Source organism: Tupaia chinensis, unplaced genomic scaffold (assembly GCF_000334495.1).
Source record: "Tupaia chinensis unplaced genomic scaffold, TupChi_1.0 Scaffold000226_1, whole genome shotgun sequence".
Classification (NCBI taxonomy): domain Eukaryota; kingdom Metazoa; phylum Chordata; class Mammalia; order Scandentia; family Tupaiidae; genus Tupaia; species Tupaia belangeri.
In genome coordinates this window covers 4,736,683-4,755,510 of record NW_006159701.1, presented here as the reverse complement: position 1 = coordinate 4,755,510, position 18,828 = coordinate 4,736,683, and the positions used below count along the sequence as shown (strand labels likewise).

General features: G+C 51.7%; 1 protein-coding gene across 3 annotated transcripts in view; it reads right to left on the bottom strand.

Annotated features, from left to right (window-relative positions):
- NF2 (NF2, moesin-ezrin-radixin like (MERLIN) tumor suppressor) overlaps positions 1 to 18,828 on the bottom strand; it is a 105,883-nt gene that overhangs the window by 2,919 nt on the left and 84,136 nt on the right. The window contains exons 14-16 of one of the 3 annotated variants that reach the window (XM_006147903.3): positions 18,163 to 18,293; positions 13,711 to 13,873; positions 12,279 to 12,338 (exon numbers count right to left, since the gene is read on the bottom strand). In XM_006147903.3, coding sequence (XP_006147965.1) covers positions 12,303 to 12,338; positions 13,711 to 13,873; positions 18,163 to 18,293 — 330 coding nt within the window. In that variant the 3' untranslated portion in view covers positions 12,279 to 12,302. The remainder of the gene's footprint in view (positions 1 to 12,278; positions 12,339 to 13,710; positions 13,874 to 18,162; positions 18,294 to 18,828) is intronic. The other 2 variants (XM_006147902.3, XM_006147901.3) reach the window with 2 other exon arrangements.

The window sequence follows — 18,828 nt, the reverse complement described above, 5'->3', positions numbered from 1 at the left end:
CAGGAAATGTCACCGATGCTGCCTTTTCACAGAGCAGGAGACCCCTGGGTGTTCTAGTCAATTCTCGCACTCGTGCCTAGAAAAGTCACTGAGATGCCTCTGTGGGGTGCTGTGAGCGGGGACCCCACCTGGGATGCTCATCCTCCCAGGCTCAGAACCTGGCTTGGTGGGGCGAGCTTCTCAGTTCTCAACCCTGGGGACACTGCTGGGACAAGCAAAGTGACCTTAGGAGAAGCAGGCCTGTGTCAATGAGGAGGGGCTGGTCCCCTACCTCCCTGGTCCCCCGGAGTCCCAAAGCAGAACTGCCCTGACCCAACACTGTGAGCTTTCTAACTGGGGCTGGTTCAGTCGGGAGGATGGTGCACAAGGCAGGGCTGTCAGCCTCCAGGGAGGTCACTGCCTGAGGAGGATGAGGCTGGCAGGTGCCTGAGGTGGGGGGCAGCACAAGGGCCTAGCTTGGCGTGGGGTGGAGCAGGCGGCCTCCTGCCTGCTCAGCTCTGTGGGCCTCTCCTCGGCCCCTCCAGAAACAGAAGCGCCCGGCGCGGGTGCCCCCCACCCCCCGCTCCTGCTCTGCTTCAGGAATCAACCCCTTGGTTGATTCGGAGTGAGAAAGTGTGTCCCATGCCCGGCTCTAGAAATTTCTGGGGACAGCGATCAGGGAGAAGGGGACAGGGAGTCTGTACCGGCCATCTTCGCATCTCCCGAAACATCTGAGCTGGTGTCACAGGTCGACTGGGTGAGTCGTGGACTACGGTGGTTATGAAAACATCTGAGCTGGTGTCACAGGTCGACTGGGCGGGTCACTGGAGAGGTGCGTGGGCAGGCTAGCACTCCTCCTGGGGCTTGCAGCTGCGGGAGCTAACTCTCCTTCAGCACCGGCTTGCTGTGTGGCCTCAGTGGACACCTTTGACCTCTCTGAGCCCCTCTCCAGGTAAACCACAGGGTAAACTAGATGGCCTGGCGCATTCCCTCATCCTCCAGCAGTCTCCACAGAGGACCGAGGAGGGAGGCTCCACACCCAGCCCTGGTCGCCCAAAGCCAGGCAGTATGGGCTGCTTCCACAGAGACAGCTCGAGGGGGCTCTCTGCATCCTGCTCAATTCTTCAGCCTCAAAGCTCCCAACTAGCTGGCTGAAAGCGGGGCACGGCTGGCTGTTCCTCTCAGCAGAACGGATCACAGAAGCCCTCTGGAAACCCTGTCCGATGGGCGTGAGAGCTTTCCTTTGCTGAGCCGGAATTCCCTCTAGAAGGGAGCCACGTGGCTAGGCTCTCCTGCAATGCCAGGGAGAAGGGCCAGGAGTGACGTTCCCTGTGATGGGAACCAGGATGTAACCGGGGAAGGGAGGAAATGGGCTGCCAGGACAACTGGGACGAAAATCCTCCAGGGAACAGTTCAGATCAAAAGATGTGAACCCCATGCCTGCACAGGCTTCTCCCACGCTTCTGAGAAGCACTCAGGCTGGCTCCTCAGGGGCAGGGTACCTGTGGGGGACATGGTCCTTCCCGCGGCCACTCTGAGTCAGACACAGGTAGCTGGCTGACTGACTCAAGGTCTGGCTTGGCCACTGACCAGCTGTGTGGCCCTGGCAGGTCACTTGCTCCCTCTGGCCTCAGTTCCCTGCTGTGACGTGGGGGTGGTAGCAGCTCCTTCCTCACAGAGGACACACATGTGACATGCTCAGCACCGCACTTGGTGCGGCGAGAACTCAGCAGCGATTACAGACAGTGCCCTCACATTCCCCCCTCCCCCAGCACGGGCTCCCTCCTTCCAGGGGAATGGAACAGATAGCTCGCTAGGAGGGGTGCAGCCCGGCCAAGGCCTGCAGCGCTGGCCTCTGTGGTCTCCGAGGGGGTGCACAAGATGCCCCCAAGAGGCCTGGCCAACTCCTCAGGCAGGAAGCCCAGGCTGTGGGGGCCTCCGAGAGCCGCCTGCCCATTTGTGAAATGTTGGCTCCAAGAATTCCTGGATCCTTTACCAAGGAGAGGAGCATGCTGGCATCCCCTCGAGGTGCCGGGGCAGGTTTTGGCAGTGCCACTGGCAGTGCCAGATTCCAGTTACTCGAGCATCTGCTCGTTAGGATACAAAGTGCCCTCCAGGTGGGCGGGATGGACCCCAATTCCCACCCTGCGGTGCACTGCAGGGCTCACTCCCCACATCTTGCAAGAGCAGAATTCCACTGGAGCCCCAAGGAAAGGTGCAGAGGACAGTCAGATACTTGGACTGTGCAGAGGCAGGAAAGCACCACAGACAAGGGGTCACAGCCAGAGGAGACAGCACCACCATCTTCCCCAGACACCAAGGCTGCAAGAGGTAGAAGGAGACCCACTGGACGGTGGTGGCTGAGACCTGGCTGCCCTGGTCAGTGAGGGCTGCTGACCGAGGCCCTGGGAGCCACCTGCATCATTGCTCAGACCCAGCTCAGACCCACCGCCCCCGCCTCGTCCCCTCACTATACAACTCCCGGTGGTTTCAATTCCGCTAGGATCCCCGTGGTCAGAGGAATTTACTGCACAGCCCCCTCCCTGCTGCTGGCCTCTGCTGTGCTGCCTCGGCTTAGACGTCAGAATGCCCCCCCTCCTAGCAGCTCGAGCTGGGGAGCAGGTGGGGAAGGCGGGCAGTGAGAGGAGGTCTGCACTGCACTGAGAAGCCTTGGGCCTCCTTCCTCCAGGTAGGAGCCCTGGGAACCCAGGAGCCCATGGAAGGGAGATTTTCCAGAGCCTAGGAAGCTTCCCCTGGGACACTGCGAACATCCCCAACTGTGCTTCCTGCTGGGTGCCATCTCATACTGAACAGGTGCGTGACTGTCACGTTATGGCACAGCTTCGGGCCAGAGGAACTCGCAAAGAGAAGGTTCACAGGAAAGGGCAAAAGATCAGCCCTTCACAAGAGAAACTCGTCCCGTAGGTCTTTTCACACTCATGGCAATCAGCTACCAAGCTTCCTGGTTTCCCTGCGGCCCTCTTAGGCCCTGAGGGGTTCGAGCCATGTCAGCACTGGTCCCCCCGCCCCGTCTGCACACACAGCAACTTCCAGGGCCAAGGCCCTGAGGCCGTCCTGTGTCCCAGCCCTGAGTCCCAGCCAGCACTGCAAACTTCAGACAGACTGCGTGTGCCCCCTTGGTGACTGAGCCACAGTCGCCTACCCCCACCTTGCCAGTTTGGGGAGCCAAGTGTCCAGGAGGAGGGTTATGACCCTTCTAGCACCAGACCAGGGAGTATGCCAAAGGTGACCCAGGAAGGGGAGGTCTCCAAGTGTCCACAGAAAGTCCTCAGAATACAGCCAGGGCCGTACCCAAGTCACTGACTCGGCCCTAACCCGTCTGGTCACTGCCTTCACGTCCTCCTGAGAACAACCGGCCAGAGCTATGCAGAATGTGGCTGGTGACCCTTCTGTCAGGCACGGTCCTTCGGAACTCACACCAAACCCAGATAAGGGGCAGCCCCGGGAGTCCCGGTCCTAGCTCCACCGGGAAGGCCGTAACCCCATCTGCCCCAAGCACCCAGCATGAGACAGGCGTGCCAGCCTCTGAAGATGACTAGAATGTGCAGGCCCTCGCCAGGCACCGCGCTGACCCGCTGCTCTCTTCCAGCTGTCTCTTCACATCTGATTAGAACCGGCCGTGTGAATAATACCGGAGGAATGAAGTTCTCTCTTGACTGAACCGGCTGTTCAAGCCTGTCACTAATCCAATTCCACTTGGAGGAGCCACGCTTCCTTTCCTTTCTCTGCGGCAGACCCATGAGGCTTTGTTTGTATCTTATAGGGCCTCTGATCACCTGGCCTTCCTGCATAGCGTCGACAGACGCGACCGGGCAGCGCCCCCCTTCCCCTGTCCCCTTCTCCACTAGACGGCCAGTTGTCTGTGGCAGCCACCAGGCTGTGAGAGGGCAGAAGAGGGAGCTACTTGGTGGAGCGTGACCACCTGACACTCCCCAGACTACGTGTGGCATGACAGAAACAGGCATATCCATCCACGCTAAGCAAGTTCAGATGGTGGAGACACATCCCAGGCTAGACAAGGAGCCGAGAAGGGGACGTGGAACCCAGCCGGTTTCCCAGACCCACTTGCGTAATGTGCAGACTCTGCTGGTTCCTGCTCACTGCTATGGGAGGACTTTGCAGCCCATCAGGACTCTTGGGGAGAGGCCAGCAGGTGGCATGGTGGTTAAGGAACCAGATTCCCACATGGTCGACCTCAGTTCGAGTCTCGGACGGGTGCTCGTAAATCACACCAGACGTGTGTGCGTGAGTGCCCCAAATCCCAGGAACAGAATGAAGGAGAAGGGATTGGTGCATGGCCATCTCCCCTGGGGGCGATTTCTCACTTTTCCTCTCTTTGTCTCTCTCTTGCTAGTACATGTGCCCTAGGCAAAAAAAAAAAAAAAAAAGACTCCCAAGAAAAGCCCAGGGTCTGGAGACAGCAAGCCTAGAAGGCACCTGTGACCAGCACTCCCCTGCCGAGCAGCCAGCAGACTTCCGGCTACAAAGCCTCCTCCAGCATCAAGCCCGTGAGTGTCCCCTGCTGGAAAACCATGGCACAGGGCAGGCTGCCAACTCTCCTTCCAGCTCTCCTCTAAAAGTCCTTTTGGGGGATCGTTTCCCAAAGTGATGGGAGGGTAACTAAATGTACTCCGGCACGGAGCCTGCAGCAGCAAGGCTGCTTGATTAAGAATGAATTACACTTTCATCAGCACAGAGAGAAAATTGATTCACAAGGCTGCATTGTGATAATCTTGTTCCTCAAACCAAAGTGGGTGAGGGGTGGGCTGGGCAGGACACAGAGCCACTCCGGCTCTCCGTGAGAGAAAGGAAGTGCCACAATTAAGCCGTAGAATAAAACTAATCAGAGCGCCAGGATTCCTTCCACTAGTCTCTGGGGCCCTCACTTCAATCCACTCTTCCCGAGGGAGGAGAAAGGAAGGTGGGAGGGGCAGTCTAATTCATTTTAAACAATAAGACCCACAGCACTGAACCATTTTAGATGCTAACCTAATAACTCTGGGCTTGAGACTCTGCTTGTCCCATAAAAATGCAGTGGAATTGAAATGCAAGCCTTAAAATCATGTTATACTTCCTCTCTAAGCACTGCACGTTGAAAATAAAGGCATGGGGGTTGAGGGGGGTGGCGGCAGACATGCAGATTCTCTGGTGCTCAGGAGCTGCGGGCGGAAAGTGGGCTCCAGAGCAGAAAGGTGACAGGCAATTCCAGTAGCAGCAAATTCCAACCTAGTCTATGGTCTGGGGTGTGACAAACACTCCCTCTTCCAAACTGGAGCCGAGGCGGGAGGACTGGCAAAGGGGGGCTGGCTGCTGTAAAGTGGCCAGATGACGCTTTTCTGCAGTCTTGCTAGTGACAGCTTGCACCCAAATGCCATCTGGTGATGTGCACGGGGAGAGAGCCATGCACATGCTTATCCCTAACAGAGGTGGGATGAAAGGCCGATGCCATCCTGACGAACAAACCAGTTTGGCATTAGGTACTTTGCTCTTGAGAGTGAACTGCCTGGAGAAACCCAGGGCAGCCCTTTAATGTATTAATCCTCCAGGGACCTAAAGCAGCTGAGAGACACCTGGAAATGTGTCTGCCTGTGTCTCGAGCTGCCCGTGCAACACCGGCAGGGCCCTTTTCTACTCCGTTCCTTTACCTGACAAATGCACCAATCAGCCCGACTCACCTCACTAGGCGGGTGGAGGCTAAATGGATCTACCAGCACTCTGAGCCTTAGGAAAAAGGTCCAGATATACTGGTGTCGCTTTTAAATTGCCAACATCAAAAGAGAAATCATGACAAGGATCATAAGAACAGAACCTCGAGCCCGCAGAATGAGTTTGCATCTGGCCTCTTCCCTCCCACTGTTGCAGCAACAAATCAGGTGCTGGAGGAGAGCGGCACTGAGACATAGCTTCGGCTCCGAGGGCCCAAACGGGATGTTTTACTGCATCAAATAAGGCCCAGCCATGTCCTCGGGCACTTCCAAATAGCCGCACAATATCCACGGCAGGTTTTGTAGGCTCATCAACGCTTCCGAGAGAGCAGCTGCTCCATAGACTGGTAAAGTCTCCCCACCAAAAACAGCACTGGGTCCGAGTCTTATGGAAAAAGAGGCTGGTAGAATCTTCCATCTAGAGTTACCAGAAACAAGCAAGGAACCTGTAGGGCCTCAACAATTTTAAGACACCTAGGAATTCAGTGTGTGTGTGTGTGTGTGTGCGTGTGTGTGTGTGTGTGTGTGTGTGCACGCGTGCATGCATACATACGCGTGTGTGAGCATGCAAGTGCACACATATGCATACTATGACGGGCCTTCAGGGGTGAGCTCAGGGCATCACATCCAGGAAGACCATTTGTAGGACGGACCAGCCTGCAGCTCCAGCACCGTTTGTGTTTGTCCATGGAGCCAGGGAGCCAAGAGGAAGATTCCGGATGGCCGCTGCAGTTCTCCTGTGCTCTGTGCCCACACCTGGTGCTGCTACTGCTCCCCGTTAACCCTGGCTCTCCACTCATCCCCAGTTCCCTTTCTTCCCTTTCTCCCTCCCACCTCTGCCAAGTTCCAGCAACAACAAAGGGAAGGTTCTGGAGCCGGGAGCAGCAGGCTGTCTTTGCTCGCAGGGCTGAGGATGCTCTCCCAGACAATGCCCAGTTTCTAAAGCAGCAGAGTCGCTCAGCCCACTGGGGTCCCAAGGAGGGCTGGGCATTTTAACCACACACTTAACACCAAGTATTTAGCAGAGTCCACGAGGCTGGCAATGCAGACCAGAGGTCACCGGGGAGGCTCTGGCCGCTTGTTCTAATTGTGGGAGCCGCCTTTCACGCACATTCGATCTCTCCCTGCGATGTATCACTTCCCCGGGTGTTTTAAGTGTTCTACTTCACCAGCCCTGGCTCTCCAAGGGGAGCCCGCACAAATTGAAGATGACATTGGACTTCTATGTCTTTCTCATCCCAGAGAGGCGGCGAGAGCTTCAGATAAATGTCAAGGCTCCTCTATTACTGTTCTTCCACCAGTGGAAACCACAGCTGGACCCTGACAGGCCAAACCATTTACTAATGAAATAAGCTTTCTCAGCTCTGTGACCCCCATGAATTCTCATCTGTCGATTTCCTTTGAAAGCCTATGCTCCCTCGGAGACCACGGCACAAAAATGATGACTTGTTTGCAGGCGCTCACACTAACTAGGGATTGGGGAGCTAAAACCGATCCCTTGAGAGGAGCGAATGCAAGAACATGACATGGACGTGCTCTAGGACTGCACTTTTGCCCCCAAACAGGTAATACACTGAGCCATGCCTGGCCACCATTCTTATCATCAGCACTGTGGCTCTGAGGGCAAGATGCTCAGGCCCAAGGCACTCTGAGTCCACCCGCCACAACCTGACAGCTGGACTCCTCCTCCCTTAGAAGGCTCAGGTGCCTGGAACACGTGGGCAGCGTCACTCCCTCTGAGAATTAAATGAAGCCAGGTTCCCCAGGGCGGCTTTTCATCACTAGCGCCACTCAGATTCACATGTGGATACCCAATGAGTTGCACTGATCGTCGACTAGCAAAAATGGAAATGTGAAAAGCTAAGACGAAAGGGAGAAAAATAACCCCTGCTAACCCAAGTCAGCTATTAGAAGGAACCAGTGAAGTCAATCCTGGCTTCTTAAAAGTCTGTACCTCCAGCCATGTGGCACTTAATATAAGTGATGAGTATGCATACCCCCAGTCCTGTGCACAAATGTGGCCACGGCATAGCCTTCGTCCCCTGCCACAAGCTCATAGTCAGATCTATATCTTTTTTTAGTTTTAAGCCCTCGCTGAGCAATTACTGTGCACTGAGTGCTCCCTGCACATTCCCTCATTTAATCCTCGTGAAAAATCCTAGGAGTGAGCGCCATTATTATTCACCTTCTACAGGTGAGGACACTGCATCTCAAGAAAGAGTAAGGATTGGATAGAAAGGAAGTGGCAGAGCTTCCTCAGTTAACCAGACAAGACCACCTTTCAGCATTCCCAAGGGAACCTGGTAACCCCTGGAAATCCCAGGGGAAATCCCGGAAGTGGCTGCAGAGTTATACAGCAGAGAGCGCGTCAGACGCTGAGGCCTCTTCATGAGATAGTGAGGAGGAAGAAAACGCCTGGACTGTAGTGGGTAAGAGGCCCCATTCGTCTGTTGAAAAAAAATCTCTGATCAGGCCTGCCCTGTGGCCTCAGGGGTTAAGGGAGCTGGATCCCACATGGCCAATCATGGTTCAAATCCTGGCCCCACCAAACACGTGTGCATAGGTGCCCCAAATCCTGATGAGATGGAGAAAAGGAGAAAAAAGGATTGCAGTGTGACCATGGCCCACTGGGAAGTACCTTCTCTCTGGCAAGTTCACAGACCCTTTGACAACAACAACAAAAAGATAAAAACTGCCACTATTTAATCTAGTGATGCTGAAGAAATGCCAGTCATATTAAAAGCTAAGTCCACACTTTTATTAACCCTTGATTAATCACAATTCTTTTTTTGGAGAGGTTTTTGTTATAGGGCACGTGCACTCGCCAGGAAGACAGACAGAGCACATTCGATCTCTCCCTGCGATGTATCACTTCCCCGGGTGTTTTAAGTGTTCTACTTCACCAGCCCTGCCTCTCCAAGGGGAGCCCGCACAAATTGAAGATGACATTGGACTTCTATGTCTTTCTCATCCCAGAGAGGCGGCGAGAGCTTCAGATAAATGTCAAGGCTCCTCTATTACTGTTCTTCCACCAGTGGAAACCACAGCTGGACCCTGACAGGCCAAACCATTTACTAATGAAATAAGCTTTCTCAGCTCTGTGACCCCCATGAATTCTCATCTGTCGATTTCCTTTGAAAGCCTATGCTCCCTCGGAGACCACGGCACAAAAATGATGACTTGTTTGCAGGCGCTCACACTAACTAGGGATTGGGGAGCTAAAACCGATCCCTTGAGAGGAGCGAATGCAAGAACATGACATGGACGTGCTCTAGGACTGCACTTTTGCCCCCAAACAGGTAATACACTGAGCCATGCCTGGCCACCATTCTTATCATCAGCACTGTGGCTCTGAGGGCAAGATGCTCAGGCCCAAGGCACTCTGAGTCCACCCGCCACAACCTGACAGCTGGACTCCTCCTCCCTTAGAAGGCTCAGGTGCCTGGAACACGTGGGCAGCGTCACTCCCTCTGAGAATTAAATGAAGCCAGGTTCCCCAGGGCGGCTTTTCATCACTAGCGCCACTCAGATTCACATGTGGATACCCAATGAGTTGCACTGATCGTCGACTAGCAAAAATGGAAATGTGAAAAGCTAAGACGAAAGGGAGAAAAATAACCCCTGCTAACCCAAGTCAGCTATTAGAAGGAACCAGTGAAGTCAATCCTGGCTTCTTAAAAGTCTGTACCTCCAGCCATGTGGCACTTAATATAAGTGATGAGTATGCATACCCCCAGTCCTGTGCACAAATGTGGCCACGGCATAGCCTTCGTCCCCTGCCACAAGCTCATAGTCAGATCTGTATCTTTTTTTAGTTTTAAGCCCTCGCTGAGCAATTACTGTGCACTGAGTGCTCCCTGCACATTCCCTCATTTAATCCTCGTGAAAAATCCTAGGAGTGAGCGCCATTATTATTCACCTTCTACAGGTGAGGACACTGCATCTCAAGAAAGAGTAAGGATTGGATAGAAAGGAAGTGGCAGAGCTTCCTCAGTTAACCAGACAAGACCACCTTTCAGCATTCCCAAGGGAACCTGGTAACCCCTGGAAATCCCAGGGGAAATCCCTGAAGTGGCTGCAGAGTTATACAGCAGAGAGCGCATCAGACGCTGAGGCCTCTTCATGAGATAGTGAGGAGGAAGAAAACGCCTGGACTGTAGTGGGTAAGAGGCCCCATTCGTCTGTTGAAAAAAAATCTCTGATCAGGCCTGCCCTGTGGCCTCAGGGGTTAAGGGAGCTGGATCCCACATGGCCAATCATGGTTCAAATCCTGGCCCCACCAAGCACGTGTGCATAGGTGCCCCAAATCCTGATGAGATGGAGAAAAGGAGAAAAAAGGATTGCAGTGTGACCATGGCCCACTGGGAAGTACCTTCTCTCTGGCAAGTTCACAGACCCTTTGACAACAACAACAAAAAGATAAAAACTGCCACTATTTAATCTAGTGATGCTGAAGAAATGCCAGTCATATTAAAAGCTAAGTCCACACTTTTATTAACCCTTGATTAATCACAATTCTTTTTTTGGAGAGGTTTTTGCTATAGGGCACGTGCACTCGCCAGGAAGACAGAGAAAGACAGAGATAGAAAGCGAGAAATCACTCTCAGAAGGGATTGCCACGCCGCAATCCCTTCTCCTCCCACTCTCCTCTCAGGATCTTGGGCATGCACGCACACGTGCCCAGCCTGAGTTTAAGCCACCGGGTCCAACCCTCAAACCGCGGTCGACTACGTGCGAGCCGAGCGGCCCAGCCATTATGCTAACTGCTGGTCCCAATTAATCACAATTCTTGATTAACTGGAACCTGCCAACTCATTTTGAAAACAAGTTCACATCAAGACATTACAGTGAATGAATGGGGATCAGCAGGTGGCATGGTGGTTAAGGACACTGGACTCCCACATGGCTGGCCGTGGTTCAAGTCCCAGACCTGGCGGTTTGCTTTCTTACTTTCTCTCTCTCTCACTCTGTCCTTCTCTGGTCAAATTTAACTAATAAATAAATAAATAAAGTTAAATAAAAATAATTCTTACATAAAATAAAATGAATGAATGAATGAATACGCCCATCTACGTCCTAGGAGCAGTATAAATTTACCTAAAAAGGAAACTTCATTTGTCTATAATAACAGCTCAGTGAGAACTGATGGTCAAAATCAGGACCTGAAGGAGTTACACATTCTGTATCGTGATGGAAAGGAGGAAGCTATATTCATGTGGAACAGTCGGATAATACATAAGGCAACACCTGATAGCACAGGTTGAAACAAACACGGGATTTTTCTGCTTGCCCCAGCGTTCACCACAAAGTTCAGTAAACCAAGCTGGATCCATCCAGGGTGCCCTGCATGCCAGGGGTCACTCCTTGAGCAGATGGCCCACCTGGCCTGTCCATGCCATACTGCTCAGAGCATGCACTTCTCAGTGTTGGGCGCCAAGGCCAACGTGGGCTATGAACGCTGCAGAAACAGGTGACTGCTAAATACAAGTGGCACATACGACTCAGGGTTCGCACCATAGCTTCTGGGGCCCACAGATTCCTCTTTTTTGAGGATGTTGATAACTATCTTCTCTTGCTGGAATAACGACCACAGGTGGGATCTATCTTGCACCAGATCTCCTCTGCGTAGAAAGCTCTCAGTGAGTACAAGCAGCGGTCAGGGCCCCGAGGACACATTCTATGCTGTCACATGGTGTTGGCATGGGTACTACGGAGAATTAGGTGAGGAGCAAACAGAGGCAGGGTGTCATTTTATTATTGGACATAATAAATTTTATCCACTGCCGAGGAATGCTGGCAGGATGGTGAACTGCTGCAGGAGAAAAGCAGCGAAAGTGTTCGATCAATTCCCTGCACCTCCCTGATGGCTCGCCTCTGGGGTGGAGCGACTGTACTGTTCCGATGGAAGTTCACTCTGGCCACGTCTCTGCTCCAGACTGTGCAGAAGCTGAAGCGGAGGTGGCCGAGCACTGATAGGACAGTCAGTCCACTTGGACTGACTTAGAAATCAGACCCCTGCACTCTGTGTGGCTTGACTTGAAAAGAAAAGGGGTGTGCACAGGAAGGGGGGGCACGTTCCAAAGGAAAACGAGCAACGTGGGCAACCCCTGCGTTCTGTGCCTAGACCATGGGCCGTCAGAGGTTATAACCATGTGAACGGTCTTCATCCTGAGTTAGAGACACCAGTTTACCATTTTCAAAGCACTCCATTACCCATGTCCATGCTAGGGTTCTTGATCTAAGGCGTACACCACCAAGACAAAGGACTTTCAGACACACCTGACTGGACAAGAAGCCATGACCATCCCCAGCCCGACGATGACACAAGATGGGACGGATGGCCAGTCCTGTGGCCCCGACATGCTATTCAGAGCGAGACAGCCTGTTGGGGCCTTGGAGGCTGGTCTGGCCCTACAAGGGCAGACGCCTGCTCTCAATCTCAAAGCATGCTGCGGCCAGTTCCCAGGCGCCACCTGCCCTCAGGAGGGCTCAGCATGGCCCGAGGACAGAGACAAGCAAGCTCATGCATGGTTAGTACCACAGAGGGCGGGCCCATCACCACATTCAGAGTACCTGGGAACAACCTACTTTGAGGGCTCAAATGCAGATAGGTCTTCTGCCTTGGGCTTGAGGCTAAACCAGCAAAATAAAATGAAGAAAAACAAAAACAGACCCTGTGATATCAACAATGCCACATGTGCCATTTGCAAAATGCTCAGACAGGCTTGGATTGTGAGGAGTGACTTCGCTTGCTTGTTTGTAATGGCTTGGAAACTGGTCTCTCCAGCTTTCAGCACTCCAGGTGCCCATGGCTGAGGGCCAGCCCTGCAGCGGCAGAGGGAAGCAAAGATGAGACTGCTCCTGGTGCCCGGATGACAAGGTGGGACGTGAGCAGGTGAGGTCGGGGGTCTAGGGCAGCTCATTCAAGGGCTGACTGGCTCGCTGGCCCCGTCATCATTTTACCTCTTTGCTTAATAGCGAGGCCTCCCTTGAATTCCCCTTTTGCTGTTTGATCATTTTGTTTTTGGAGGGAAACTCGGTGGATTACAAAAGCCAGAGGAAAGGAGGAATGTGCAGGTAAGAATAGATGCCTTCCCTTCCAGGCTGCTATTAAAAGGATTCTCTGCCCAGTGCCAACTGTAGCTGGAGTCAAGCGACAGAAGCTGGGGCTCCCGACTGTCCCCATCAGTGATGGCTGGCAGATACAGGTCTCCCCGAGTGTTCAGACACAGCTTAACCACTGAAAACAGGTCCAGTCCTTAAGCTGGGAGACCACTGTAGTGAGTAAGGTGAGGAAAACATGAACCTTAGCAGTCATCATCCAAACTCCATGAACACTCATATCTGTGTAACGTGATCTCATAGGTGTTAACCCGATCCTGGGCTATTTGTTCAGAGCAGATTAGTATGGAATTTAACTTCTAAATCTCTAAAACGCTGAAAGCTCAGAGTACCAGTGGAGAAAGACAGGAGCCGGTGAGCAACAGAAATGAAGTCCCATCTCTCACAACATTAAGGTCCTCCTCGATAACTTCCTTTTAGGTCTGACAAAACCTTACACATTCAGAATTCGGCTTCTAAATTGAGAACAGAATTTTACAGTCCTTGCCACTTAAAAACACAAAGACACTGGCGGGTGAGTCCATTCCCAGCCTCCATTTCATTTTACTTTCTCATTAAGCAAGGCAGCTCCCTATATGTAACTCCGCTTGGCTTAAAAAACAGAACTGCTTTGCTGCTAAATGATGGATCAAAACCCTTCCCGTGACAAGGGATTCATTTCATCGGAGCTTTTAACACGAGCCCCACTTCCATCAAGCCAATGGGTTCATAGTCATTGGCAGATTAAATTCCCTTCCTGGCACGAGTCAAAAAATTCCTTCAACTAAGTACATATAAAAAATGACAACCGTCTTAATGCCTTGACTGCAGAGGAGACCAGATGCCAGCCTCACATTTCATTAATGATCGTCCTGATCAGCAAAAGGCAAGGGACTCTGGGTACCTTCTTAATGGTATTGTGCTTGCTGCTGCCACCCCGGTCGGCGTTCTCATTGTGCAGAATATCCAAAGCCGTCTCCCTCTCTTTCAGTTTCAAGGCCTCGATCTCTGTCTTGAGTTCATTGAGCTGCTCCTGCAGATGCTTGCTTTTCTCCATGTATTCAACTCTGCCGGCAAGAGGAGGAGACAGGGTTTGAGGCTGGGCTGACATGCTCCGTGACCCGTGAGCTATGTGGCCTGGGATCCAAGGTCTGAGGCCCGGGGTTCATGTCTCTATTTGGCCACTTGTGGCCGTAGGAGTTTGGGTTGCTCACTGGACTATCAATCTCTTTCTCCTTTGGTAATATTGGAATAATGATCACAGGGGTGTGCCCAGGATACAATAAAATAAAGTATAAGGCTAGTAGGTGGCATAGTGGTTACGTCACTGGACTCCCACATGGTCCCCTATGGTTCGAGTCCCGGACTTGGTGGCTTGAAACTCACGCCGGGTTCGTGTGCATGCATGCCCGAGATCTTGGGAGGAGAATGGAGGAGAAGGGATTGCAGCATGGCCATCCCCCCTGGGGGTGATTTCTCACTTTCCCTCTCACCATCTCTGTCTGTTTTTCCCTCTCTCCAGAGAGCACACACATCCTATGGCAAAACTTCTTAAGAAAAAGAAAAAAGAAAGTGCAGGAAAGTCCTCTGTAAACTCATGGAGTGCTCCACAAATACCAGCCATCCTAGATAGTATGCAGTTCTGTACAAATAACCCGGGAGACAAGCCTCCTGGCACCAAAACAATCTTCCTGTCTCAACTCTTCTTAGAGTGGCAATTCAAGTGCCTTTTTTTTTTTTTTAAGGTTTTAACCATAGGGCGCAGTGGCAATTCAAGTGCCTTTTTTTTTTTTTTTTAAAGGTTTTAACCATAGGGTATATGTGTTTGCCTAAGAGAGACAGTAAGAAATCACCTCTCAGGGGGATGGCCACACCAAAGTCTCTTCTCTTCCATTCTCCTGGAATTTTTGGGCACAGTGCCCACACACCTAGTGTGACTTTCAAGCTGCCAGGTCTGGGACTCGAATAGTAGTTGGCTAGTGGGAGTCCAGCGCCTTAGCCACTAAGTCACCTTAACCACTAGGACCCCTTTTTAATTTAGGGTGTGTGCGCTCACTGGACAGAGATACTGAAGAGAAAGACAGAAAATAAGAAATCACCCTCCAGTAAGGATAGCCACACCACAATCCATTTTCCCCTCAGGAGTCAAACCATGAAATTAGGCCACATGGGATCCAGTGCTTTAACTACAATGCCACCTGCTGGCCAATCAAGTGACTCTTCTGATGGGCCATGTCTGCACTGTCACTTGTCCTGAGACTGCATCCCTGAAAGATGGCAGAAGCTCACCTAGCCAACATGAGGGAGGAAAAGATCCTCGCTCTCACCTTCGAGGATAAACACTGAGCAACAGTATCCATGACAGTGACAATTTGAAACCACCCCAAAGTGCCCAAGTACAAGGGCATGACCCAGAAAACCATGCAGTGTATATACCAAGGAAAGTTCTCCAAAGACCAGCAGGGCTAGCATGTGGACTCAGGACAAGTCCACAAGTCCATGCCAGCATGGGCCAGGATGAGAAGCAGGTGCTATTTTCTGAATGTGTCTTCCCAAAATTCATATAGTGAAACCGAACCGCCAATATGGAGGATGGGCACCTTTCCTCAAGAAAGAGACTGGTGCCCTTATAAGAAAGGCCCCAGAGCCAGGTGGCATGGTGGTTAAGGAAACTGGATCTCACATGGCCAACAGCACAGTTCTAGAACTAGATCTGGTGGTTTGAAAATCCTACCAGGTGGGTGTGCCCAAAATCCCAACAAGGAGAACGGAGAGAAGAGACTGCAGTACGGTCACCCACCGAGGGGAATGATTTCTCACTTTCCTTCTCTGTCTCTCTCTCCAGCGAGTACACATGCCCTACAGCAATTTAAAAAAGAAATAAATAGGGGCCATGAGGTAGTGTGGTGGTTAAGACACTGGATTCCCACACAGCCGACCACAGTTCAAGCCCTGGACCTGGCAGCTTGAAAATTATGCTGGGCGTGTGTATCTGTGTGCCCAAAATCCCAAGAGGAGAATGAAGAGAAGGGATTGCATTGTGGCCAGGGATTGAAATGTGCAGGGTTGGGGGTGATTTCTCACTTTCTCTCTCTCTCTTTCTCTCTGTCTCGTAAGCTCACATGTCCTATGGCAAAAAACTTAAATAAATAAATATCATTAAAAAAAAGAAAGAACCGCCAATATGGAGGATGGGCACCTTTCCTCAAGAAAGAGACTGGTGCCCTTATAAGAAAGGCCCCAGAGCCAGGTGGCATGGTGGTTAAGGAAACTGGATCTCACATGGCCAACAGCACAGTTCTAGAACTAGATCTGGTGGTTTGAAAATCCTACCAGGTGGGTGTGCCCAAAATCCCAACAAGGAGAACGGAGAGAAGAGACTGCAGTACGGTCACCCACCGAGGGGAATGATTTCTCACTTTCCTTCTCTGTCTCTCTCTCCATCGAGCACACATGCCCTACAGCAATTTAAAAAAGAAATAAATAGGGGCCATGAGGTAGTGTGGTGGTTAAGACACTGGATTCCCACACAGCCGACCACAGTTCAAGCCCTGGACCTGGCAGCTTGAAAATTATGCTGGGCGTGTGTATCTGTGTGCCCAAAATCCCAAGAGGAGAATGAAGAGAAGGGATTGCATTGTGGCCAGGGATTGAAATGTGCAGGGTTGGGGGTGATTTCTCACTTTCTCTCTCTCTCTCTGTCTCTCTCTAGTAAGCTCACATGTCCTATGGCAAAAAACTTAAATAAATAAATATCATTAAAAAAAAGAAAGGCCCCAGGGGAAGTTCTGATTTCTCCCACCATGGGAGCACAGTAAGAAGTACCATCTATAAACTGGAAAGTGGTCCTCACCACACTGTGCGTTTGCTGGTGCTTTGATCTTGAACTTCCTAGGCTCCAGAACTGTAAGAAATACATTTCTCCGTGGGAGTCCAGTGACATGACCATTACGCTATCTGCTGCTCCTGCTTTTTCTCATTTGTAAGCTTCCTAGCCTCTGATATTTTGTTATAGTAGCCTAAATGGACATGGACGATAAGAAAAATACAAATTAAAAAAACAGGATGGGGGCAGCTCCATGGCCTAGTAGTTAAGGGAGCCAGATCTTTCATGGCTGACTGCTTGAAAAATACACGGGATGCCTAAGTGTACATGCCCGAAGTTCCCATAGCATGGAGAAATGGAGGAGGTGAGATTACAGCGTGACCATGTCCCACTGCAAGGGGCTTTCTTCCTCTCCTCCGTCTTTCTCTGGTGACCACATGAATCCTCCAGCGATTTAAAAAGTAACTGGAGAATAAAAAAGGAGGACACAGAACAAGATACAGCCGTACTCAGGTCCCAACCACATAAAAATGCCTATCTGGATAATGGTGAAAGGAACTCGAGTGGCAGATGCCATGCCTTGAGGTTCTAGTTCACAGGCTACTTGGCTGCTCGCCTGAGTGTGAGAGCAACGAGAGAAACCCAGGTTGGACTCAGATGCGGTGCCCAGAGGTTATCCCGAGGATGGAGCACGGGTAAAAGCCCAGTCGCTGCAGAGGCAGACGAGTGAGGGTTTCAGCCCCCCAGTCTCCTCATCGGCTCTGTGGTGCTGTGTAAGTTAGTTCATTAAACTCTCTAAAGCTGTGTTCTCATTTATAAAATGGGAACACTAAACCACCTTTGATGTCAGTTTGATGTTGGTTAGTTAGCAGAAATTAAATGAGACAAAGCTAAAAAGCCCTGACTCATAGGCACTCCGTATGTGGTAGCTGTTATGACTGTTCTCTGTGGCACTCTGAACCTCTCTACCGCCAGCTCTGGGAATTACGGGGCCCCACTTCCCATGCAGATCCACTTCCACTGACCATCAGATGGAGGTGGAGACAGCTGACAAGCTGGCGTGACTGGGCCATGCCGGGGTTCCGCTCAGGGCGCTGCCCAACACGTGGAGCTGGCCCCACCTGGCTGTGGCTTTCCTCAGTTTCTTCTCTCTCCCTTCTGTTCTAGACATGGGAACCGCAGCGGATCCCAGCCCTGGGGAACACGATTATGACAGCTGCGGGCTGGTAGCATGTGAGCGGCAGTCTGACCGACTTGGAGACCCTGACAACCACGTCCTTTGCTTTAGGTGAGGCTTTGAGCCACTGTCAACTTCAGGTCACAAGTCAAGTGGTATTTTTATCCTGGAAAATTGAATGCTGACCTGTTGTCCTGAATTTCCTAGTAGGAAATCTTCCCTTTGGTGGGTGAGAACAGAGCAAACCTCTGCGGGAATTAGTGACAGGTCGCTGTGAGCACCCTCGGCTCCCCCCAGCCAGACCCACTCTCTGTAGTTCACGGCTGCCCAGAGCAGGGCGCAGGGGTACGTACTTTTCTTTCTCTATCTCCATGGAAAGCCGCTTCATGTCAGTATCCTTGAAGTCGAAAGACAGGCTGTCACCAATGAGGTTGAAGCTTGGTGGTATGTCAGGAGGCAGCGGAGCTGGAATTGGGTTCATGGGCTGTTAATTAGAAATCTTGGATTAGAAGGTGCGGGTCATATGGGAACAGAGGGGCACTGCTGTGCCAGTGGCCGACTACCAGCAGCCACAGAGGCCAATGTCACAATGTGGGCCCTGCCCCCCTCTGCCCCACCCAGACCTCCATCACCTTTCTTCAACCACAGGAACGGTCACAAAGACCACAACTCCAGGCAAATCATCCCTCTCCCCTCAAATCTTTAACTGTTTGCAAGCTCACTTGAATCAAATATAAGCTCCCACTTTTTTTTTTTTTTTTTAGTTTGCAGTGGGGTATATGCACACGCCAGAGAGAGAGAGAAAGCAAGAGAAAGACAGAGGGAAAGTGAAGAATCACTCCCCTGGGGGGAATGGCCACATTGCAGTCCCTTCTCCTCCAGTCTCCTCTTGGGATTTTGGACATGCATGCACACACACCTGGCACGTTTTTCAAGCCACTGGATCCAGGACTGAAACCATGCTGTCACCCATGTGGGATTTGGCTACCCCAACTACCACGCCACTGGCTGGGCCGCCC